The following is a 24597-nucleotide window of genomic DNA, read 5'->3' as shown; positions in this document are numbered from 1 at the left end:
GGACGGCAGGAGACAGCGAGACACGAGGAGGAGACAGCAGAGAGCCGGGGACAGCCGCCATGGACAGACCTGTGGACCAAAACTTTATTTAAACACTCTAGACCGCATCAATTAAACTTTATTTAAACACTCTGGACGGCATCAATTAAACTTTATTTAAACACTCTAGACGGCATCAATTAAACTTTATTTAAACACTCTGGACGGCATCAATTAAACTTTATTTAAACACTCTAGACCGCATCAATTAAACTTTATTTAAACACTCTGGACGGCATCAATTAAACTTTATTTAAACACTCTAGACCGCATCAATTAAACTTTATTTAAACACTCTAGACCGCATCAATTAAACTTTATTTAAACACTCTGGACGGCATCAATTAAACTTTATTTAAACACTCTAGACCGCATCAATTAAACTTTATTTAAACACTCTGGACGGCATCAATTAAACTTTATTTAAACACTCCAGACAGACGGACGGTGGTCATGTGACTCACCTGTGTGTTGGTGGAAGCTAGGCGGGAACGCTGTCGCTCCGTACGGAGGCAGAGCCACACCTGAAACACAGTCACCTGGTTAATAAGCTCCGCCCCTTAAGCACAGCAGGTGATAATAAAGTGAGCTAGCGTGAGCCTCCTACCGAAGGCGGCGGCCGGCTCCAACTCGCCGCTCGGCAGGTCGGCTCTGGTGAAGTCACGGCTCTTGTCGTTGTTGTACTTGACGTTGAGCGCGCTCAGTTTGGAGAAGTCGATCCTCAGCGTGCAGCAGCTGTTGTAGATGTTCTGACCGTCCAGAGACTGAAACACACCAGACAGTCACCACGTGCACGTGGCTCAGTGTGCACGTGATTCTGCATGTGCATGTATGTGTGCACGTGACTCACGGCCTTGGCGTGCTGAGCGTGCACGGCGTCGCTGAACTGTAGCAGAGCCTGAAACTGATTGTTCCTGGTGAAGGTGATGATCTTCAGCACGGAGCCGAACTTACTGAAGATCTGACGGAGACAAACAGACAAACAAGATGTCAACAAATAAACATGATGTCAACAAACAAATAAACATGATGTCAACAAACAAATAAACAAGATGTCAACAAACAAAAAAACATGATGTCAACAAACAAACATGATGTCAACAAACAAACATGATGTCAACAAACAAACATGATGTCAACAAACAAAAAAACATGATGTCAACAAACAAACATGATGTCAACAAACATGATGTCAACAAACAAACATGATGTCAACAAACAAAAAAACATGATGTCAACAAACAAAAAAACATGATGTCAACAAACAAACATGATGTCAACAAACAAACAAACATGATGTCAACAAACAAACATGATGTCAACAAACAAAAAACCATGATGTCAACAAACAAAAAAACATGATGTCAACAAACAAACATGATGTCAACAAACAAACATGATGTCAACAAACAAGATGTCAACAAACAAAAAAACATGATGTCAACAAACATGATGTCAACAAACAAACATGATGTCAACAAACAAACAAACATGATGTCAACAAACAAACATGATGTCAACAAACAAAAAACCATGATGTCAACAAACATACATGATGTCAACAAACAAACAAACATGATGTCAACAAACAAACATGATGTCAACAAACAAACAAACATGATGTCAACAAACAAACAGCCCCTCGGTGCTGACCTGCTGCAGGACCTCCAGAGTCACTGGGTAAAATAAATTCTCGACGATGATTCTCAGGACTGGACTCTGGCCAGGAGCTAAGCCCCGCCCCTCCCCTCCTGATGTCATGTTCCCAGAATGCACTGCTGCTGCTCCGATGGCCTGCAGCGCCTCCTGACCTCTCTGTCAACAAACAAAGAGGAAAATGCATTGATGGATAAACACGGTTGGGTGGGCGGGGCCAGAGCTGTCCTTCCTCACCTGATTGGTCAGACTGTCAGTCTTAAGCTCACGGTGGGTGGAGTACTGAATGAAGATTGGCTGGTTCCTGACGGTGGGCGTGTCCGAGGTGTAGTAGTTCACCATGGTAACGGCCCCTTCTTCACACGCCATCTCTAAGAACGCCTGCAAACAACGAAGAAGAAATAAACGACATTAGAAAGCTAGCTGTTAGCCGTTAGCCGTTAGTGATCAGCTGACTCTGGGCTCTTTTAGAGGTCTACTAGAGGTCTACGTGACTAGACGGTGTAACCTACGTACGCTGGTCTGATCCATCAGTCTGGATCACACTGTAACACCTCCAGGTAAACACTAGAGGGCGCTGTCTCTTTTTAGCCAGTCGGGTTAATTGTTGTTTCTACTTCCTGTTTCACTTTCAACAATACTGACTGAAAAGATGAATCATACCAATGTTCGTCTCTCCTCAGTGAACGTTCCTTATTGATCAGTTAGAACAGTTTGACACGCGCTCCCACCAAGAGGACCAATCACAGCTCTTATGGTCTGCATCACCACGGTTACTGCCTGAAGTCTGTTTCCATGACAACACCTGTCACCAACCAGGGGGGTATTCCAGAAAGCAGGTTTACCGCTAACTCTGGGTATGTAAACCCAGAGTTAGCGGTAAACCTGGGATTTCGGTTCCAGAACGCTCAAAAATGATCAGGCTATGTAAGTAACTATAGTAACATAGGCTCTGAACTTAACCTGGTAGGGGTAGGTTTTGTTCAGGTTATGTTCGGGTATTATAGTGCACGTTCAGCCAGACCGCTGTTTCCACACTTGTCACACAATGACGTTTCCTTTTGAGGAAGATCCAATTGACATTGAAGCACAAATCATTCGGGCTATTCACCGTGAGAGGGTGATAAGACCACGACTTAATATCCTTTCTTTTCCTGATGAGTTTTTGCCAGAGCGCTACTGTTTTTCTGCGGAATCTTTAATATATTTAAACAACATTCTCCATCCCCACATTTCGAACGTTACGCATCGTGGATTCGCTCATCGTAATTGTTGCGCGCGCGTGCGGGCTCCACCACTCCACCTCCACCTACAACTGAGAAGTTCATAAATTGGTCATTTTCGAACTTGCAAGGCTACACAAATTAGACATAAGTGATTTAGGCGTAGGCCTATTAGGGTAAATACATTGCACTAGTTCATTTTGCTCCTCCTGGGAGGTTGAGGGCTCCGATGACGTGCCCCCAGAAATCCCCTCCATCATCGGACGCCCTCCATTGATACTGATCGCCAACTCCTCCACACTGGTGAGGGGGGACACCGCTGGCCCAGAACCGGTCTTCCTCTCCTCTGCTTTCTTCCTATTGGCTTTGAAATGAACGTAACTTGTTGCAATATGGCAATTCAAGAATATAATACTGGATAAGTGATGTCTATCTTATCTTATATCTTAACTTGGACAGTGTTTTTATATTTTGTTTTGACCTGCGGCCACGTTCTCTTGAGGGCGGTCGGGTTACATCTAATTAAAAATAAGACAATATATGACAAGGTAGTCTATAGTATAAGAAAGTCTCATACAAAGCAGTTAATATGTAGCCTAATATCTACTGAATTATTGTGCTTCTAACACATTAGTGTGCTATATCCTACTAAACTTACGCATTTACGCGGTCGGCAATTCTCTGCCAAGCAAGATCTCGTTCCTTGGCAGACGCGCAAGTAGCCTATTGCTTTTTTTCGTGATTATCTCTCTTTCCTCCTCGTACGCCTCGAGCAGAACTTGCTGCTCCGCTTCAGAAAAATAGGCTGCTCTGCGCTTTGCCATTTTTACTCATGGTTTCGACTCTCAATAGATGATGCCTTTATAACTTCACCGTGATCGCGCACAACTCTGGGTTAAACAATCCGGGGTTGATTGAACTGATTGCTAACCGGTGTTTTGGAACCGACAGCTCGGGTTTAGTCGCCTCAGGTTCAGACAACCCAGAGGTTAAGTTTTATCTCAGTGTTTGTTAAACCTGCTTCCTGGAATACCCCCCAGGTGTGTTCCATATATCATCGATACTTGATTTCATTGATTCTGCATCAAGTCGAACGCGCCTATTGACTCCGGTCTGATCTGAACGAAAACACGACACTATCGCGAGATTTCCACAGGTCAAACCTCGCGACTGTCGTCAGTGTTCGCTCGCGACACTTTCAGTCAACAGAAGGAAGAGCAAAACACGACGACAGGTAGCGCGTGAGGAGCGGGAACACGGGGCGGCGGGAAATGGCTCCAGTTAACAAGTAAACAACAACAAACGGGAGGGGAGGGGGGAGGAGAGGGGAGGGGGCGCGCCAGAGGCTTGCGCAGGTGCGGTTCAGTCACCAAGGAAACAAGAGAGGAAGGAAAGAAAACGCGACGGGAAAGGTTCGGGAATGTTCGGGAAAGGTTCGGGAATGTTTCCCGCTCTTACCCGTCCATGGTCCGCGTCGAGGAAGAGGAGGAAGAGGAGGAAGAGGAGCAGAGGAAGAGTTGTTTTCGTCCGCGAGCCTCCAGCAGCCAGGAAGCGACCATGGAGAACGACGAGCCCACTTCCTGTTTGGTGACGTCACAACATGGCGGCGCTCGGACACGCCTCAGATTAAAAAAATAATTTAAAAAAAGGAGCCTCAGAAAAAGATTTGGATCCAAAAATAATAATAATAACAATAATAATAATAACAATAATAATAATAATAATAATAATAATAATAATAATACGAAATATGGATGAAAACTAAGCCCCAGTGAGTTTGTTTGTTTGTTTCCAGGTCAGTATTTATTAATATACATGTATATATATATATATTTATATATATATTCGTGCTGCTTTGACCTGTTTATTACTGTTGAGTTGTTTGACTGTTTTATTACAGCCTGTGTTTCTCTTATCTTGTTTTGCTCTCGCATAAAACCACAGAGGAGAACTTTAACTTTCATTTTACTGCCTACAAGGACAATAAAGGCTGATTTTAATTCTGATTTATTATTTTCTCTAAAGTCCCAAAACAAAGCACATTCATCAGCCGTCCAGTCAGAACACAGGATGTGGATGGAGAACGTTTCCTCCAGTTACAGCTGAATAAATATTAAATAACTCATCCTGCAGCATCACTGGTTCTGATCAGAGGCTGTACCTGTCCACTGTGTCCATGTACTGGATGTTCAGGACACGAGGTCTGTTAGTGGAACCACAGACTGAAATTATTATCATTATTATTTTATACAGAGTCCAGCTCAAACACAGCTTTTATATCTTAAAGAAAACATTCAGAAACAGAAAAACACGAAGTGAAACTCAAAGTAAACCTTATTTTATTTAAAGGTTTTAAACAGGACTGTAGTTAATGTGTTCATGTTTTATGGTGATGAGTTCAATGTTGATGTGTTTTTATTAAATAGAAACACGTATCAGTGTCAGCTGTTTATTTTCTTTATCCACATTTACTCTGAAGACATTTAATAGTGTCTGTAGCTGTTCTGCTCATTTAACTTTATTAGAACCGAGGTTCTAATAAAGGCTCATCAGTCCGGGAGAACGTCGGCCACAGACCGGAAGTGTCTAGTCGGTGACTTCCGGCTGTAGGATCTTGAAGTGGGTGAAAGGTGAAGACGACCTGCTGATTCTCTGCTGCTCCGTGATCGGTTCCTGATCGGTTTAATCTCACCTGAGACCCACGATGCTGCAGAACACGGGGTGAGTGGTCACCTGTTCGTTCCCCTGCACAGAGGTCCGTTCAGAAAACTCGGTGAAATAAGAACCGAGCGCTCGGTACCGACCGAGAAGCAGCTGGAGGAAAGTTCGTGTTTTACCGGAGCAAACAGATTCAGTTCAGAGTTTTACTGCAGCCGATATGAAGAGTGAACGTATCTGGTGTAGAACCCGAACTCAGATCCGTTCTGTTCTCTCTGCCCTGACACCTCTGAGCAAGGCATTTACAAGTTGAAGGTTGTTTCAGCGGGGTTCGGTAAGAGCTCGCTGGGCCTTTGTCGTGTCCCTGAATGTGCTGTGAAGTATCAGTCAGTGAAGAAGAAAAGATGATATTAGTAAAATAATCAGATCAATGTCTGTGATGTACGACAGCCGGACCGGACCGTGAACGCGTCCTCAGGAACTGGGTCAGGTTGTTCAAACAAACTCTTAAACTTTAGACTTTAGATGTTTTCATCAAACTCATGCTCTGAGACATACAAGACGTTTGAATGAGAGTTTGGTAACAGCTGACGTCCTCCACCTAGCTTAGCTTCTAGCTTAGCTTCTAGCTTAGCTTCTAGCTTAGCTTCTTAAAACCACTTTTAAAATGTTCACCTTCTTTTTGTTGAAGGTTAAATGAATTAAAAATAAAACAAGTTCAGGTGTAGTTAATGTTCCTAAAATGTCACAGAGGCTTTTAGTTGATTAAGTAAAATCAGGATAAAATTAAATATGTGAAGGTTTATTTATTTATTTATTTATTTATTTTAAAATTGACATCATTTATTACGTTTATTATTTATGAATAAAATAAAATGAACACACACAGACATGGTTAAATAAAAAGTTCCTTCTTGCCAAATTAAGTTCTTTTACTTTGAAGGCATGTGAGGTTTTTCAAATTAAAGGCATCAGATTTTGTCACCTTCAGTTTTATCATGTTGACTCATCTACAGTAGCGCCACCGACTGGACCGGAGTGTAGTTTATTTATCTGGGTGGAAATTAAACTGTTAGCATGATGCTATTGTGTTTCAGGAAGCTAGCTGGCTGCACTCTCTTCATCACCGGAGCGAGTCGAGGCATCGGTAAAGCCATCGCTCTGAAAGCTGCCAGAGATGGAGCCAACATCGTGATCGCTGCCAAGACCGCTGAACCCCACCCAAAACTACCAGGGACCATCTACACCGCAGCTCAGGAGGGTGAGGGGCTAACAGGCTAACCTGGCTAACATTCACCTTAGCTCAGGAGGGTGAGGGGCTAGCAGGCTAACTGCTAACATTCACCTTAGCTCAGGAGGGTGAGGGGCTAACAGGCTAACATTCACCTTAGCTCAGGAGGGTGAGGGGCTAACAGGCTAACAGGCTAACATTCACCTTAGCTCAGGAGGGTGAGGGGCTAGCAGGCTAACAGGCTAACATTCACCTTAGCTCAGGAGGGTGAGGGGCTAACAGGCTAACTGCTAACATTCACCTTGGCTCAGGAGGGTGAGGGGCTAACAGGCTAACAGGCTAACATTCACCTTAGCTCAGGAGGGTGAGGGGCTAGCAGGCTAACAGGCTAACATTCACCTTAGCTCAGGAGGGTGAGGGGCTAACAGGCTAACTGCTAACATTCACCTTAGCTCAGGAGGATGAGGGGCTAGCAGGCTAACAGGCTAACAGGCTAACATTCACCTTAGCTCAGGAGGGTGAGGGGCTAGCAGGCTAACAGGCTAACAGGCTAACATTCACCTTAGCTCAGGAGGGTGAGGGGCTAACAGGCTAACAGGCTAACATTCACCTTAGCTCAGGAGGGTGAGGGGCTAACAGGCTAACAGGCTAACAGGCTAACATTCACCTTAGCTCAGGAGGGTGAGGGGCTAACAGGCTAACATTCACCTTAGCTCAGGAGGGTGAGGGGCTAGCAGGCTAACAGGCTAACAGGCTAACATTCACCTTAGCTCAGGAGGGTGAGGGGCTAACAGGCTAACAGGCTAACATTCACCTTAGCTCAGGAGGGTGAGGGGCTAACAGGCTAACAGGCTAACATTCACCTTAGCTCAGGAGGGTGAGGGGCTAACAGGCTAACAGGCTAACATTCACCTTGGCTCAGGAGGGTGAGGGGCTAACAGGCTAACAGGCTAACATTCACCTTGGCTCAGGAGGGTGAGGGGCTAACAGGCTAACAGGCTAACATTCACCTTGGCTCAGGAGGATGAGGGGCTAACAGGCTAACATTCACCTTGGCTCAGGAGGGTGAGGGGCTAACAGGCTAACATTCACCTTGGCTCAGGAGGGTGAGGGGCTAACAGGCAAACAGGCTAACATTCACCTTAGCTCAGGAGGGTGAGGGGCTAACAGGCTAACAGGCTAACATTCACCTTAGCTCAGGAGGGTGAGGGGCTAACATGCTAACATTCACCTTAGCTCAGGAGTGTGAGGGGCTAATAGGCTAACAGGCTAACATTCACTTTAGCTCACATGGGTGGGGTGCTAACAGGCTAACTGCTAACATTCACTTTAGCTCACATGGGTGGGGTGCTAACAGGCTAACTGCTAACATTCACTTTAGCTCACATGGGTGGGGTGCTAACAGGCTAACTGCTAACACACAGTAACTGCTCAGAGGCCTCATGTAACTTTTGCTAGTTAACGCTCATGTAGCTAACCATGCTAGTTAACGCTCATGTAGCTAACCATGCTAGTTCACGCTCATGTAGCTCACCATGCTAATTAACACTCATGTAGCTCACCATGCAAGTTAACGCTCATGTTGCTCACCATGCTAGTTCACGCTCATGTAGCTCACCATGCTAACTGTCTCCTGTGTGTTTCAGTGGAGGCGGCCGGTGGGAAGGCGTTACCGTGTGTGGTCGACATCCGGGATGAGCAGCAGGTCGGAGAAGCTGTTCAAAAAGCTGTCGACAAGTTTGGAGGTAAAGCAGTTTGTGTGATCTGACAGCTGATTGGTTTAATCTGCCAACCATGCCACGCCCCACCACTGACATCATCACACCTCCTGTCGCTGATTGGCAGGTATCGACATCCTGGTGAACAACGCCAGCGCCATCAATCTCACGGGGACTCTGGAGACGCCGATGAAGAAGGTCGACCTGATGCTGGGAATCAACCTGAGAGGAACATACCTGACGTACGACTTCACACGCTGTGGTTAACGGGCCGTGGTTAACGGGCCGTGGTTAACGAGCCGTGGTTAACGGGCGGTGGTTAACGGGCGGTGGTTAACGGGCGGTGGTTAACGAGCGGTGGTTAACGGGCGGTGGTTAACGGGCGGTGGTTAACGGGCGGTGGTTAACGGGCGGTGGTTAACGGGCGGTGGTTAACGGGCTGTGGTTAACGAGCCGTGGTTAACGAGCCGTGGTTAAGGATTGCATCTGTTTCAGGTCCAAGCTGGTCATCCCTCACCTGCTGAAGAGCCGCAGTCCTCACATCCTGAACTTGTCGCCTCCACTGAACCTGAACCCTGTCTGGTTCAAGAATCACACAGGTAACCATAGCAACCGTCTGACTCACACACCTGTGCTTCGATAACATGTATAACAATAGTAACGTGTGCTGTGTGTCTTAGCGTACACCATGGCTAAGTACGGCATGTCCATGTGCGTCCTGGGAATGGCTGAAGAGTTCAGAGGTCAAATCGCTGTCAACGCCCTGTGGCCCAGGACAGGTCAGTGGCTAACGTTTAGCAGTGGCTAACATTTAGCATGCTAACAGACCCCTCAGTGACACCTCATGATGCTACCTCTGCTCTGCCGTTGTCGTAGCAATCCAGACGGCAGCCATGGACATGCTGGGCGGGGATGGCATCGGTAAACAGTGTCGTACCGCTGACATCATGGCGGACGCCGCCTACGCCATCCTGTCCCAACCCAAGGACTACACAGGTCGCTTTCTGGTGGACGAGGACGTCCTCAAGGAGCAAGGAGTCAAAGACTTTGACCAGTACGCCGTCCAGCCAGGTGACAGCGGGCTAACTGAGCTAACGTTAACCTAGCATAGCTCTTACACGTCCTGTGATGCTCACGGTGGTCTGTGATTGGTCAACAGGTCACCCTCTGCTGCCGGACTTCTTCCTGGACGAGACACCGGAGAGCCTGGCCCAGCAGATGGAGCAACACGGTAAATAAATGACCCGAGGCCTGCAGCACTGACCTTTAACCCCCGCCTCTTCTCAGCTTCCACTGTTTCTCTACCGTTGCTAGGGGCAACGCCAGCCTTCAAACCGCCGCCATCCTCAGCGACCACGCCCCCCTCAGATGGACCAATAGAAAACACGTTTGATGTCATCAGAGGAGTTCTCAGCGAAGACGTGGTGAAGTCGACGCAGGGCATCTATCAGTTCGACCTGTCAGGTAACAGCCCGGTGTCTGTATGCCCATATAAGGAGGTCCTGGGGGCGTGTCTGTATGGGGGCGTGTCATTAACGGTGTCTGTATGGGGGCGTGTCTGTATGGGGGCGTGTCTTTAACGGTGTCTGTATGGGGGCGTGTCTTTAACGGTGTCTGTATGTCCATATAAGGAGGTCCTGGGGGCGTGTCTGTATGGGGGCGTGTCATTAACGGTGTCTGTATGGGGGCGTGTCATTAACGGTGTCTGTATGGGGGCGTGTCATTAACGGTGTCTGTATGGGGGCATGTCTTTAACGGTGTCTTATGTCCATATAAGGAGAGCATGGGGGCGTGTCCTTAACGGTGTCTTATGTCCATATAAGGAGAGCATGGGGGCGTGTCCTTAACGGTGTCTTATGTCCATATAAGGAGAGCATGGGGGCGTGTCCTTAACGGTGTCTTATGTCCATATAAGGAGAGCATGGGGGCGTGTCTGTATGGGGGCGTGTCCTTAACGGTGTCTTATGTCCATATAAGGAGAGCATGGGGGCGTGTCCTTAACGGTGTCTTATGTCCATATAAGGAGAGCATGGGGGCGTGTCCTTAACGGTGTCTTATGTCCATATAAGGAGAGCATGGGGGCGTGTCTGTATGGGGGCGTGTCCTTAACGGTGTCTTATGTCCATATAAGGAGAGCATGGGGGCGTGTCCTTAACGGTGTCTTATGTCCATATAAGGAGAGCATGGGGGCGTGTCCTTAACGGTGTCTTATGTCCATATAAGGAGAGCATGGGGGCGTTTGGTTCCTGGACCTGAAGAGCGGCTCTGGCAGCGCGGGGCAGGGTGAGCCCCCCGTCAAAGCTGATGTTGTCATGGCGATGGACTCCGGCGACTTCAGCAAGATGTTTTCAGGTGAGTTTTCAGACAGGTGCTGTCACCGCCCTGGTGTGGTTTCCATGGTAACGGGCGTGTCTGTGGTTGCAGGGAAGCTGAAGCCCACGCTGGCCTTCATGTCGGGGAAGCTGAGGATCAAAGGGGACATGACACTCGCCATCAAACTGGAGAAACTGATGGGACGCATGGCCAAAGCCAAACTGTGAAGCTCCGCCCACTGGCCCCTCAGGCCACGCCCATGCCTGTAGCTGTACATGTTGCCTTAAGAATAAACTACTCAAACAAACAGAGTGTGTGCTGTAATGGTGACCATGTGACCAGGACGTGATGGTGCTCCAGACTGATGCATGCTGGGTAATGAAGTATCACTGTAATTAGAGGAGCAGCTGTATATCTCTCTACTACCTACTGAAATCTTTACACGATGACTTTTATTTTGTTTTTCAGATTAATGATAAAATAATGAACAGTTAAAGATAATAAAGCGTTGGTGCTGATTCTGTTGTCAGTCTGTTTATTGATGAACAGCTGATCAGATCTTTGATTATTCAACTTGTTTCCACGGAGACGGACTGTAGCTGCCCACCGTCGCCCAGTAGAGGGCGCTGCTCATTTAAATATGCGTCAAGAAGGGGTGAAGATCCCCATGGTAGGAGCACTGGGGGCAGTGACCCCTGAACTGGGGGGGGGGGGCAGTGACCCCTGAACCAGGGCAGTGACCCCTGAACTGGGGGCAGTGGCTCCAACAGATCCCAGGAACAACATCAGGACCCTCAGACTCCCAGGCCTCTGGTAGAGGATGACACAGATACACCCCAAGAGGGTCAGAGGGACGTTGTTATATATATATTTATGATTTATAACTTATATATCTTTCATGTCTGTTTCTATGTGATGAGGCTATAAGAACATACTAACTCATCCCTGTCATTCCTCGTTCTTTTTGGTGCAATATTTCCTCCTATTGGAGTTTGTTCCATTCATGATATTCATGAATGGAAACACGTATAATCATCCTCCTCACCACCTCAACCCTCGAGTTTCTACTGTTAGCTACTGGAAACCTGATGCAATATGTAAATATCTTTTGTACCATAACGTATTTACTTTTATTATTTGTATCTTTTTGTATCTTGCACTGCTGCTCTAACGCCCTAATCTCCGTAGAGATAAATAAAGTTCTAGTTCATCTTGAGCTACTGGACACCGAATTTCCCTCGGACTGGTGTACCTAATAAACAGGACTAGTGTACCTAATGAACTGGACTGGTGTACCTAATAAACAGGACTGGTGTACCCACTGAACTGGACTAGTGTACCTAATGAACAGGACTAGTGTACCTAATGAACTGGACTGGTGTACCTAATAAACAGGACTAGTGTACCTAATGAACAGGACTAGTGTACCCAATGAACTGGACTAGTGTACCTAATGAACTGGACTAGTGTACCTAATGAACAGGACTAGTGTACCCAATTAACTGGACTAGTGTACCTAATGAACAGGACTAGTGTACCCAATGAACTGGACTAGTGTACCTAATAAACAGGACTAGTGTACCCAATGAACTGGACTAGTGTACCTAATAAACAGGACTAGTGTACCCAATGAACTGGACTAGTGTACCTAATAAACAGGACTAGTGTACCTAATGAACAGGACTAGTGTACCTAATGAACAGGACTAGTGTACCTAATAAACAGGACTGGTGTACCTAATGAACTGGACTAGTGTACCTAATAAACAGGACTAGTGTACCTAATGAACTGGACTGGTGTACCTAATAAACAGGACTAGTGTACCTAATAAACTGGCCAGTAAACTGCTTCCGGTCTTCTCTACCTGCTGCAGACTCCGCCCTCAGATCACCTGAGCTCGTTGGTGGTCACCTGACCACTTCGCTCCTGTTTACTTCCGCTAGAGGACTGAGCAGCCAATCGCAGCGCAGGTCGGCGGGTCTCCATGGTAACGGCGTATCGTTTGGGGAGGGGCCGCTGCGGAGTGAAGCCGAAGAAGAAAAAACATACAAACGTCTCAGTTGGATCTTCAGACGGTGAGTAAATGTTAGTGATGATGATGATGATGACGATGAAGATGATGATGATGATGATGATGCTGATGATGATGATGACGATATCAAACGGAATCAGCTGAACCAGGTCGAAGTATCAAAATAAAAGATGAGAGGGAAGTCCCTGAGCGTTGACTGTCAGGAGGAGTCAGACTGATTCAAGTTAACACACATAAATAACGCACGTTATTATTATTATTATTATTAGTAGTACTAGTAGTAGTAGTAGTAGTGGTACTGATAGTTGATAGTATGCTAGTATGCTAGTAGTACTTTGTTGTTGTAGTAGTTCTTTGATCTGATTGGTTGTTGTTCACTCCTCCCACCAGCAGGTGGCAGAAAGTGATTGATTCATTTTTCATGAGAAGTCTCACAGTGTATCAGAGGCTCTCACCTCTCAACCTTCAGCCTTCAGCTCTCAGCTCTCAGCCTTCAGCTCTCAGCTCTCAGCTCTCAGCCTTCAGCTCTCAGCTCTCAGCCTTCAGCCTTCACCTCTCAACCTTCAACCTTCAGCTCTCAGCTCTCAGCCTTCAGCCTTCAGCCTTCAGCTCTCAGCTCTCAGCTCTCAGCCTTCAGCCTTCAGCCTTCAGCTCTCAGCTCTCAGCTCTCAGCCTTCAGCTCTCAGCCTTCAGCCTTCAGCTCTCAGCTCTCAGCCTTCAGCTCTCAGCCTTCAGCTCTCAGCTCTCAGCTCTCAGCCTTCAGCTCTCAGCTCTCAGCCTTTAGCCTTCAGCTCTCAGCTCTCAGCCTTCACCTCTCAGCTCTCAGCCTTCAGCTCTCAGATCTCAGCCTTCACCTCTCAACCTTCAGCCTTCAGCCTTCAGCTCTCAGCCTTCACCTCTCAGCCTTCAGCCTTCAGCCTTCAGCTCTCAGCCTTCAGCCTTCAGCCTTCAGCCTTCAGCCTTCACCTCTCAACCTTCATCCTTCAGCTCTCAGCTCTCAGCTCTCAGCTCTCAGCCTTCAGCTCTCAGCCTTCAGCCTTCAGCTCTCAGCTCTCAGCCTTCAGCTCTCAGCTCTCAGCCTTCACCTCTCAACCTTCAACCTTCAGCTCTCAGCTCTCAGCCTTCAGCCTTCAGCCTTCAGCTCTCAGCTCTCAGCTCTCAGCCTTCAGCCTTCAGCCTTCAGCTCTCAGCTCTCAGCTCTCAGCTCTCAGCCTTCAGCTCTCAGCCTTCAGCCTTCAGCTCTCAGCTCTCAGCTCTCAGCCTTCAGCTCTCAGCTCTCAGCCTTTAGCCTTCAGCTCTCAGCTCTCAGCCTTCAGCCTTCACCTCTCAACCTTCAGCCTTCACCTCTCAGCTCTCAGCCTTCAGCTCTCAGCTCTCAGCCTTTAGCCTTCAGCTCTCAGCTCTCAGCCTTCAGCTCTCAGCTCTCAGCCTTTAGCCTTCAGCTCTCAGATCTCAGCCTTCACCTCTCAACCTTCAGCCTTCAGCCTTCAGCTCTCAGCCTTCAGCCTTCAGCCTTCACCTCTCAACCTTCATCCTTCAGCTCTCAGCTCTCAGCTCTCAGCTCTCAGCCTTCAGCTCTCAGATCTCAGCTCTCAGCCTTCAGCCTTCAGCCTTCAGCTCTCAGCTCTCAGCCTTCAGCTCTCAGATCTCAGCCTTCAGCTCTCAGCCTTCAGCTCTCAGATCTCAGCCTTCAGCTGTCAGCCTTCAGCCTTCAGCTCTCAGCCTTCAGCCTTCAGCCTTCAGCCTTCAGCTCTCAGCTCTCAGCTCTCAGCCTTCAGCTCTCAGCTCTCAGCCTTCAGCTCTCAGATCTCAGCCTTTGGCTCTCAGCCTTCAGCTCTCAGATCTCAGCCTTCAGCTCTCAGCCTTCAGCTCTCAGCTCTCAGCCTTCAGCTCTCAGCCTTCACCTCTCAACCTTCAGCCTTCAGCTCTCAGCTCTCAGCCTTCAGCTCTCAGCCTTCAGCCTTCAGCTCTCAGCTCTCAGCTCTCAGCCTTCAGCTCTCAGCCTTCAGCTCTCAGCCTTCAGCCTTCAGCTCTCAGCTCTCAGCCTTCAGCTCTCAGCTCTCAGCCTTCAGTTCTCAGATCTCAGCCTTCAGCTCTCAGCCTTCAGCTCTCAGATCTCAGCCTTCAGCTCTCAGATCTCAACCTTCAGCCTTCAGCTCTCAGCCTTCACCTCTCAGCTCTCAGCCTTCAGCCTTCAGCTCTCAGCCTTCAGCCTTCAGCTCTCAGCCTTCAGCCTTCAGCCTTCAGCTCTCAGCTCTCAGCCTTCAGCTCTCAGATCTCAGCCTTCAGCTCTCAGCCTTCAGCCTTCAGCTCTCAGCCTTCACCTCTCAGCCTTCAGCTCTCAGCTCTCAGCCTTCAGCTCTCAGATCTCAGCCTTCACTTCTCAGCCTTCGGCCCTCAGCTGCAGATGAAGCCGTGACGCTGACGTTATTTCTGATATCTTTCTTTCAGATGGCGGGAACATCGAGACACGACAGAGAGATGGCCGTGAGCGCCAAACGGCGGCTGTCCGAGTGTTCGGACCCGGTGGAGAGACTCCGGCTGCAGTGTCTGACCCGAGGTTCGTCTGGGATCAAAGGTCTGAGCAGGTGAGCCCCGCCCACTTCACATACCTGGTCACACACCTGGGTCAAGGCAAACTGGCTGGACCCAGATTCATAACCAATCAGATCAGTTGCACTCAGCCACTCTGCTCTGGGACTACTTTCTGTGGCGGACTGATCCACATCAGGTTCATCGGGTTCAGCATCGATGAGTTTTCTTCTCTAATCCTGTGATCTTAAGTCTGACCGAAGGAACCAGCGCTGGTAGATTCCTGTGACTTCCTGTGGGTTCCTTCAGTTAGTAACGACGCTGCTTCCTGTTTGTCAGGACCTTCAAAATAATGGATGACAACAACAACCGCTCGCTGGACTTCAAGGAGTTCTTGAAGGGCTTGAACGACTACGGTCTGCTGGTGGAGAAAGACGAGGCCACAGCGTTGTTTCAGCGCTTCGACCGTGACGGCAACGGCTCCATCGACTTCGACGAGTTCCTCATCACTCTGAGGGTGAGAATACATCAGCAGGCACGCCTCATAAGCCCCGCCCCCTCCACCTTAGCCAAACTAAACAAACTAAATGACAAAGCTGTGTTTATGTTTGCGAACGTAGCCGACAGTACAATAAGTCTATGTGGTAACATGTTGCTAGCTCTATAGCTCTCAGACATTTTGCTAGCTATAGAGCTAGTTACGAGCTAGCTAACTCTGGCTAAATGTCAGTTGGTCTAAGCGAAGTTCAGGGGTCGGGACCTCAGTACCACCTGACTATGGCTATCAGTGATGTCACCAGAACAAGATGACGCCACTTAATCTCTTGTTGTTTTCTGAGGAGGGAAGTGTCGGCCATCTTTATTTACCTGTTCCCTCTGTTACCTGCAGCCGCCGATGTCCCAGGCCCGGAAGGAGGTGGTCATGCAGGCGTTCAGAAAGCTGGATAAGACGGGGGACGGGGTGATCACCATCGAAGACCTGCGGGGGGTTTACAACGCCAAGTACCACCCCAAGTACCAGAACGGGGAGTGGACCGAGGACCAGGTGTTCAGGAAGTTCCTCGACAGCTTTGACTCTCCATACGACAAAGATGGACAGGTAACGGGGTCAGGAGATGATGATGAAGATGATGGTGGTGATGATGGTGATGGTGATGATGATGATGATGATGATGGTGATGATGATGATGATGATGATGATGATGATGATGATGATGATGAAGATGTGTCTGTGAAGGTGACCCAGGAGGAGTTTCTGAACTATTACTCTGGAGTCAGCGCCTCCATCGATACTGACGTCTACTTTATAGTGATGATGAGAAACGCCTGGAAACTGTGACTGAGGCTGGTAAAGAGTTCTGGTGGGTCAGGGGTCAGAGGTCAGAGGTTAGAGGTTAGAGGTGTTAGGGTCAGGGGTCAGGGGTCAGAGGTTAGAGGTTAGAGGTGACGGTGTTAGGGTCAGGGGTCAGAGGTTAGAGGTTAGAGGTTAGAGGTGATGGTGTTAGGGTCAGGGGTCAGGGGTCAGAGGTCAGAGGTAGAGGTGATGGTGTTAGAGTCAGGGGTCAGAGGTCAGAGGTTAGAGGTTAGAGGTTAGAGGTGATGGTGTTAGGTCAGAGGTCAGAGGTTAGAGGTTAGAGGTGATGGTGTTAGAGTCAGGGGTGATGGTCCTTCCTGTCCACATGGTCCACGCTGTAGCCAATCATCTCCTGTCTCTGTGATCAGCTCTGTTTGACCTTTAAATAATTATTAATTATTAATCATTATTAATTAGTCTGGATCCATGATTCATTTCCTACTTCTCCTCAGTTTTTCTACTTTGTTTGGATTGAAATCAGCTGATTCTGATTCCTCTGAAGGTTGATTACCACTGACCTCCTCCTCCTCTTCCTCCTCCTCCTCCTCTTCCTCCTCCTCCTCCTCCTCATCCTCTTCCTCCTCCTCCTCCTCCTCCTCCTCCTCCTCCTCCTCCTCCTCCTCCTCCAGGTGACCAAAGAGGAGTTTGTCAACTATTACTGTGGAGTCAGCGCCTCCATCGACAGCGACGTCTACTTCATCCTGATGATGAGAAACGCCTGGAAACTGTGACTGGATGAATTTATTGATTAAATAAAACATGGTGACGTATATGATGTGGTTTATTGATGAAATAAAAACATGATGATATATATATATATATATATATATTATATTATATTACATAGTGACGTATATGTACAGTTGGTTCTCTAGTCGTGGATGAAACAAAGCTACATTCCTGGGTTTGCATTCGCTGAGAGGCAACATGAGGTGCAGGTTGTGTCAGATGTGTCAGAAGCAGCATTGTGTGGTCGGCGTCTCCATGACGATGGCAAACACAAACCAGTCGGTCAGGTCGTCAAGGCAACGCCAACTCCTCTAAAGACAGAGTTTAGTTTTGGACGGGAGCAGCTTTGACGGGACCGAGGAGAACACCAGACCCTATGTCCTCATGGTTCTTTAGGTTCTAATGGAGACATTCTAGGACTGTGTATGTGGTTCTAGTTTTGTCTTGTGTTCCTACAATCCTTTGGGTGGTTCTAGTGGTTCTGCTAGAAGGTTGAGGTTCTCTAGGTGGTTCTAAACAACAAGCTCAGAGCATGCTACATGCTGAGGTGGTTAGCCTTCCACTTCATATCGACCAAAGAACAGCAGTGCAAGTCATCAGAGTAAAGTCAGTGCCTATTAATAACTGTGTTGTGCTACAAGGGTTCACGCAGCCATGCAAGGTTAGCCAATGTATATATATATACATCGTTGTGGTTCTTGAGGAGGTTCTCGGGGTGGAATGTTTATTTGTCATCAGGCTGAAGAAGAACTTCACCCAGAGAGTCGTCTGGAAGGCTGCAGGACGTATGAAGACTCATCAACTAGTTCTAACGCCACCGTTAGCATTTAAATGAACTTAATCATGTGATATATCTTCCTTGTTTCTGATTGGCCGTTCCATATCGTTAGTGTGAGGCTGAGACTAAAACGATGGTTCATCCTGAGGGGAACACACATGAAGTGCTCTTTGGATTACTGTAATTATCGCTATCAGAAACCAGAGACGTTTCTCTGGTGTCATTACGGTAGTTTCACTCTTGTCATTTCTAACAGTTCTAACATCCAGTTAATTTTAGATACGGCCAGATATTCAAAGTTCCAGGTATTCTGTAAAAATGGGCAAAAGCATTTATACTTATATTGTCTGATAAAACAGAAAGTCCAGGTGAAACATTTTGAGGATTAGGTGTTAACTATATGCAGTACATTCAATCAACCTCATGGGGGCACTAGACTCATTCTCTGAGGAGGATGAATGTTCATCAGTGGAGATGAAGAGAGTTGACCTCATGGTGGCGCTAGAGTCTGTGGGCGTATCCTCTAGAGACATCCGAACACGAGGTTGTAGAAGTTTGATATCTCTGTAGTTACTTGATCTGATAGAAGCTGGACATGGTGACGTAGGCCTCCTCCTGGGGACTCGCCCCAAACAGCTCCGCCTCATTCCCTGTGGTGCCCCCTGCAGGCCGGGGCGGGACCGGCCTCTCCTGGAGCTGGGGGGCACTGCCGGCGCTCCGGAGGCCTTCCTCTCCGTCAGAACTCTGACTCAGGAGGGCAGAGAGCTCCAGCTCCTCGGTGGTGGCGCTGCTGCAGTCAGAGCTGTGGGAGGAGCTGTGGGCGGAGCTCTGGGCAGAGATGGGCGGGGCTGACGGAGGAGGACTCATGGGGTTGGTCTTCTCCAGTGGATAGACGTTAAGAGAACTGAACACCTCCGGCTTGAAGTTCAACAACAGACCCTGAAAAAACGCAGAGAGAGAAAACGTTGATGAGTTTAGTCCTGATCCAGAACCAGCATAGTCAACCCTGAACATTTCCCCGATCCTGTCTTTACTTCCTGTCTGTTGTGATGATCAAAATAAAACCTGGTTGCCTTTAAATGTTTAACTCTGTTCTGGGTCAGACCAGACCTGGGATCACAGCAGTAGTTTGGTTCTTACTTTATTTGGTTTGCAGATCTGAACCAGAGTCTGTTTGGGGTGAGGGATGCTCGGCCAGATGTAGGTGAATATCCTGGAAGGAAGGAGAGAAGAATGAATGAGTGAATGAAACGCCTCCACACCCTCAGACCCTTGGATCCTCAGATCCTCAGATCCTCAGATCCTCAGACCCTCAGACCCTCAGATCCTCAGATCCTCAGATCTTCAGATCTTCAGATCTTCGGATCCTCGGATCCTCAGATCCTCCCACAGAGTCGTCCTACTTGTTCTTCCAGAAGATGACGGCGCTGGACGTCACCACCACCACAGAGACCAGGCACACCACCACCACCACCATCATCGGCTCTGGGCTGTCCTCAGTCTTCAGGGCTGGAGGGAAAGAGGACAAGATCGTCATGGCCTTCTGGGTTCTAGAGAGGTTCTAGACCCGAGGTTCTTACCAGGAGTGTAGAACGTGAAGGTGTCACTCCATTCGCTCCAGGTTCCCTCGAAGTAGGTCTGAGGGATGGCTCGTACTCTGACCTGGTAGCGGGAGTTTCTCTGGAGGTGGTCCATGTCAATCTGCAGGACGTCACCGGATGAGATGTTCTGAACCTGAGGACGCCGAGACAAAAGGAACTGGTCAAGAAGAGACAATCACCCAAAAGGATGACAAGTTCTACCCAAACTCTGGGCTTTGTCTTTTGGATCATTTTACAAAGAGTTTGAGTTCAGATCAGGTCTAAGGTTTACCCAGGAGTCTGGTAACGTCCTCAGAGACATTGAAACTGGTCAGATGATGTGTATGAATACTGTTATATAGAGAGACTCCAGATAAACATTAGAGTGGGACCTTCTATCTAGAGATGAGACCAAGATGGCTGCCGTCCCTCTTCTTCCTCCTGTTGGTCAGACTGAGTCTAGAACTGGATCCAGGTTCTGGATGATCCGTTACCTCAGAGCCGGCCCAAGGCATAAGCGAACTAAGCACCTGCTTAGGGCCCCGCGGCCAGTAGGGGGCCCCAAAGAGCAATCAAAAAAATTTTTTTATTTATTTTTTTTTGCATGTATGAGTGATGCTTTCTGTATGATCAAATATATATTATTGTAAAAATGAAATAAAAAAAAATTTAAAAAAAAATTTAGTGTTGCTGCTGATGTAGGCCTAGTGATTCTTACTGCCGTTCTATGTCAAAGCTCTGCTATACCGGTAATGTGTACCTCCTGTGTGAATGATCAACAATCAACATTATTGGCAGAAATAGTGGGCCCCAAAATCAAATTTTGCTTAGGGCCCCATTGAGGCTTGGGCCGGCTCTGCGTTACCTCTACCTCTGCTCTACCTCCATCAGTTACTGACAACATTTGAATCCATCTCCATCATGGATTCACACTTTGTAAATGCTAACGCAGCTAGTTAGCTAATGGCAGTCTCACTGAGGGTTAGTTACACGTTGTCATGGCAACTGCCAATCATCATCATCGACGTCACTTCCCGTTTCTATAGCGTCAAATAACTTCAACATACATCAGCATTATATTCACTACCAGTGTGACGTGCACTTTAGCCCTGCCCACTAACATGGAGGGGGCGGGGCTTATATGGCCTGACCTATGATGCAGCCACTGGTCCACGACTGACTTATTACAGTTAATAACTACCCAGAATGCAACAGTGTCTGTAGGGCAAGCATGAATGAATCAGGTGTGTTACCATGTCCCTCCCTGTCGTGCTGATGTGCAGCTGGAACAGCTGGTTCTCTACGGTCAGATAGTCATTGTCGTACGGTGTCCGGATCCGGATCAGTGCCTGGTTCTGGTCCTGGTCCAAGGTGACGTTCAACACCTGAGGACATCTGGGTTTGACTGAACAAAGAACCAGAGACATGTCAGCTTCTGTCTGACAGAACCGTCTCCACCGGACATGTCAGCTGTGCTCACCGATCTTCATCATTTTGACCCATTGTGAGACCTGTCCTCCTCTCTTCAGGTGGACTGTCACTTTCAGGTCCCACAGAAGATCCAGGTCCTTGGACCGGATTGTGTCTCCTGGACTCTCCAGACACTTGTCTTTGCCTCCAACTGTGAAGTCACTGTAACTGAACGTCAGAGATCTGAGTCAGAGTCTCCTCTGAGCGGCAGGAAGCTGCTATGAGTCGTTAAAGTTTTACCACAAAGTCATTTTCTCGATGCCGCCCTCCTCCTCGTCTTCCTCCTTCTCGTCTTCATCGTCCTCAGGGTCGTAGGTGACCAGCCTACAGGTCAGACTGGATTCACGGAACATGATGTCGGAGCTGCAGCTGATTCTGAGCTCTGAGAGGAAACAGATCATTTAAAGAGGATCATCAACTATACATCAGCCAATACATTACGACCTGACCAGACCTGATCTGGTCTCTAGAGTCCAGGTTAAACAGGTCCAGGTGTGAACACTGATCTGGTCTCTAGAGTCCAGGTTAAACAGGTCCAGGTGTGAACACTGATCTGGTCTCTAGAGTCCAGGTTAAACAGGTCCAGGTGTGAACACTGATCTGGTGTCAGTCCACATGTGGAGGTGGTCTGGGACACATGTGACCTCCTTCCTTTGGTAGTGTGAACACACAATGAGTCCTGGGTCACATTAAAGACCACCTACTCAACAGGGCTGATCTGAGGAAGAGGAGTTTAACTCATTCCTTCAACCACTAGTAGAAATGATCACATGAATCAGTGATGGTGTGACCACAGATACTTAAAGATGAACAGGTGAGATCAGGTGAGATCAATCACCACTGGGTGAATACATCAGTAAACATTTCATCCTCAGAGTTGATGTTAGAAGCAGAAGAAATGTTCTAGAGGATCTGACCCTGCAGACTGGATCAGAACATGGTCTACATGATCCTGGTCTGAACCAGAGACAGGGTCATGGACCAATGTTCAGCTTCACCAGAAGAACATTAATGAGGTCATGAGTGTTGGTAGTTTTAATGTTGTGGCTGATCGGTGTACACGCATCGTTTCACAGGAAACAACAGGAAGTTAAGATCTGGGTTATGTGTTAGTGCTGCACGTATATGAAATGAAGTGGTGAATGTCCAGAGGAGGATCAGAACAGAGAGACAGAGAGAGAACAGTGGATCATCAGCGTAGAAACAAACCAGACGAAGAAGAAGAAGAAGAAGAAGAAGAAGAAGAAGAAGAAGAAGAAGAAGATCCTCTGAGCTCCACGTACACGAGTCAACGTGAATCTGAACGAGAACAAAACTCTAACAAGTCAAACTAAACAAAGTTTATCTGAGATGAAGCTGCAGAGTTCCTGCTGGTTCTGAAGGAAACATCATCTCTGACATAAAACGTCCTCCTGGTAGATCTGGATCTTTACTGACGTCTAAACTAGAAACTCTCAGAACTCAACAACCTCTCATTTATTTAAGAAGATGTCCTCACCCTCGTCTCCGTCTCTGTCTCCGTCTCCGCTCTCGGCCTCAGCTCCGGCCGACAGCAGCAGCAGCAGCATCGCCACCTTCCACCCAGACCCCATGTCTTCTGTCCAGCTGATCAACACCTGGTCCTCGGCTCACAGAGCTGCCGCCTCGTCGGCTCAGAGGGTTTCTAGTCGGTGGCGGAGGAAGAGGGAGTGGCCAGAGCTGAGAGGAAGGAGGAGGAGGGAGTGGCCAGAGCTGAGAGGAAGGAGGAGGAGGGAGTGGCCAGAGCTGAGAGGAAGGAGGAGGAGGGAGTGGCCAGAGCTGAGAGGAAGGAGGAGGAGGGGGTGTTGTTGGTTTGTGGAGGTGTCACAGGATGTTCTATAAATCACAAAACATCAGCAGGTTGAGTTTCCACAGAAATAAAGACACTGAGAGACACTGAGAGACACAGACATAAAGACAGAGACACCGAGAGACACAGAAATAAAGACAGAAACACTGAGAAACACTGAGAGACACTGAGAGACACTGAGAGACACAGAGAGACACTGAGAGACACTGAGAGACACAGAAATAAAGACAGAGACACTGAAAGACACTGAGAGACACAGACATAAAGACAGAGACACCGAGAGACACTGAGAGACACCGAGAGACACTGAGAGACACCGAGAGACACTGAGAGACACAGAGAGACACTGAGAGACACAGAAATAAAGACAGAGACACTAAAAGACACTGAGAGACACAGACATAAAGACAGAGACACCGAGAGACACTGAGAGACACCGAGAGACACTGAGAGACACCGAGAGACACAGACATAAAGACAGAGACACAGAGAGACGCTGAGAGACACAGAAATAAAGACAGAGACACTGAGAGACACTGAGAGACACCGAGAGACACAGACATAAAGACAGAGACACTGAGAGACACTGAGAGACACCTAGAGACACAGAAATAAAGACAGAGACACTGAGAGACACTGAGAGACACAGAAATAAAGACAGGGACACCGCGAGACGCTGAGAGACACAGAAATAAAGACAGAGACACCGAGAGACACACAGAGACACTGAGAGACACCTAGAGTCACAGAAATAAAGACAGAGACACTGAGAGACACTGAGAGACACCTAGAGACATCTAGAGACACTGAGAGACACCTAGAGACACTGAAGAGACACAGAAATAAAGACAGATACACCAAGAGACACTGAGAGACACTGAGAGACACAGACATAAAGACAGAGACACTGAGAGACACTGAGAGACACCTAGAGACACAGAAATAAAGACAGAGACACTGAAAGACACTGAGAGACACTGAGAGACACAGAAATAAAGACAGAGACACCGAGAGACACTGAGAGACACAGAAATAAAGACAGAAACACTGAGAGACACCGAGAGACACAGACATAAAGACAGAGACACTGAGAGACACCTAGAGACACAGAAATAAAGACAGAGACACTGAGAGACACCGAGAGACACCTAGAGACACAGAAATAAAGACAGAGACACTGAGCGACACAGAAATAAAGACAGAGACACTGAGAGACACAGAAATAAAGACAGAGACACAGAGAGACACCTAAAGACACAGAGAGACATTAAACCAGAAGACATGAATCACACGTTCAGCTGAAAACCTGCATCTGGTTCCATCAGGAGACGACACACAGAACCGGTTCCTCTGGTTCCTCTGGTTCCTCTGGTTCTATTAGTTCATTAAACTCTATTGATGCTTCAAGGAAACGGTTCCATTGTGAGAACATAGAAACAGAATAAAAGAACATGTG

The 24597-nt window shown here is 47.7% G+C and overlaps 4 protein-coding genes across 4 annotated transcripts in view; 2 read left to right on the top strand and 2 right to left on the bottom strand.

Annotated features, from left to right (window-relative positions):
• Positions 1–4779, bottom strand: part of LOC311507526 (polypyrimidine tract-binding protein 3-like) — a 10135-nt gene extending 5356 nt beyond the window's left edge. Inside the window, exons 1-7 of the mRNA XM_084571898.1 lie at positions 4377–4779; positions 1933–2076; positions 1693–1854; positions 890–1000; positions 647–803; positions 504–563; positions 1–69 (exon numbers count right to left, since the gene is read on the bottom strand). The exon at positions 1–69 is cut by the window's left edge and continues 35 nt beyond it. Coding sequence (XP_084428024.1) covers positions 1–69; positions 504–563; positions 647–803; positions 890–1000; positions 1693–1854; positions 1933–2064 — 691 coding nt within the window. The 5' untranslated portion in view covers positions 2065–2076; positions 4377–4779. The remainder of the gene's footprint in view (positions 70–503; positions 564–646; positions 804–889; positions 1001–1692; positions 1855–1932; positions 2077–4376) is intronic.
• A 702-nt stretch (positions 4780–5481) lies between these two features.
• Positions 5482–11346, top strand: hsdl2 (hydroxysteroid dehydrogenase like 2). The gene is made up of 11 exons (XM_084571899.1): positions 5482–5639; positions 6674–6837; positions 8454–8552; positions 8653–8767; positions 9021–9124; positions 9206–9304; positions 9402–9596; positions 9685–9756; positions 9840–9989; positions 10749–10877; positions 10950–11346. The coding sequence occupies exons 1-11, from the start codon at positions 5623–5625 to the stop codon at positions 11063–11065; spliced, it is 1260 nt and encodes a 419-aa protein (XP_084428025.1). The 5' UTR covers positions 5482–5622; the 3' UTR covers positions 11066–11346.
• Positions 11347–12216: 870 nt separating this feature from the next.
• capslb (calcyphosine-like b) lies at positions 12217–17458 on the top strand. The gene is made up of 6 exons (XM_084572639.1): positions 12217–12913; positions 15322–15458; positions 15742–15919; positions 16292–16501; positions 16640–16763; positions 17386–17458. The coding sequence occupies exons 2-5, from the start codon at positions 15322–15324 to the stop codon at positions 16739–16741; spliced, it is 627 nt and encodes a 208-aa protein (XP_084428765.1). The 5' UTR covers positions 12217–12913; the 3' UTR covers positions 16742–16763; positions 17386–17458.
• Positions 17459–17529: 71 nt separating this feature from the next.
• il7r (interleukin 7 receptor) lies at positions 17530–23076 on the bottom strand. Its single transcript, XM_084572638.1, has 8 exons — positions 22812–23076; positions 21554–21695; positions 21324–21481; positions 21097–21248; positions 19844–19997; positions 19667–19772; positions 19404–19476; positions 17530–19202 (listed from the first exon to the last, which is right to left on the bottom strand). Exons 1-8 carry the CDS (start codon positions 22903–22905, stop codon positions 18834–18836), a joined length of 1248 nt encoding a protein of 415 aa, XP_084428764.1. The 5' UTR covers positions 22906–23076; the 3' UTR covers positions 17530–18833.
• Positions 23077–24597: the final 1521 nt, after the last annotated feature.

Source organism: Chelon labrosus (genome assembly GCF_963514085.1).
Source record: "Chelon labrosus genome assembly, chromosome: 22".
Classification (NCBI taxonomy): Eukaryota; Metazoa; Chordata; class Actinopteri; order Mugiliformes; family Mugilidae; genus Chelon; species Chelon labrosus.
Note: the sequence above shows the minus strand (reverse complement) of the source record. Positions and strands in the feature narration are given on the sequence as shown.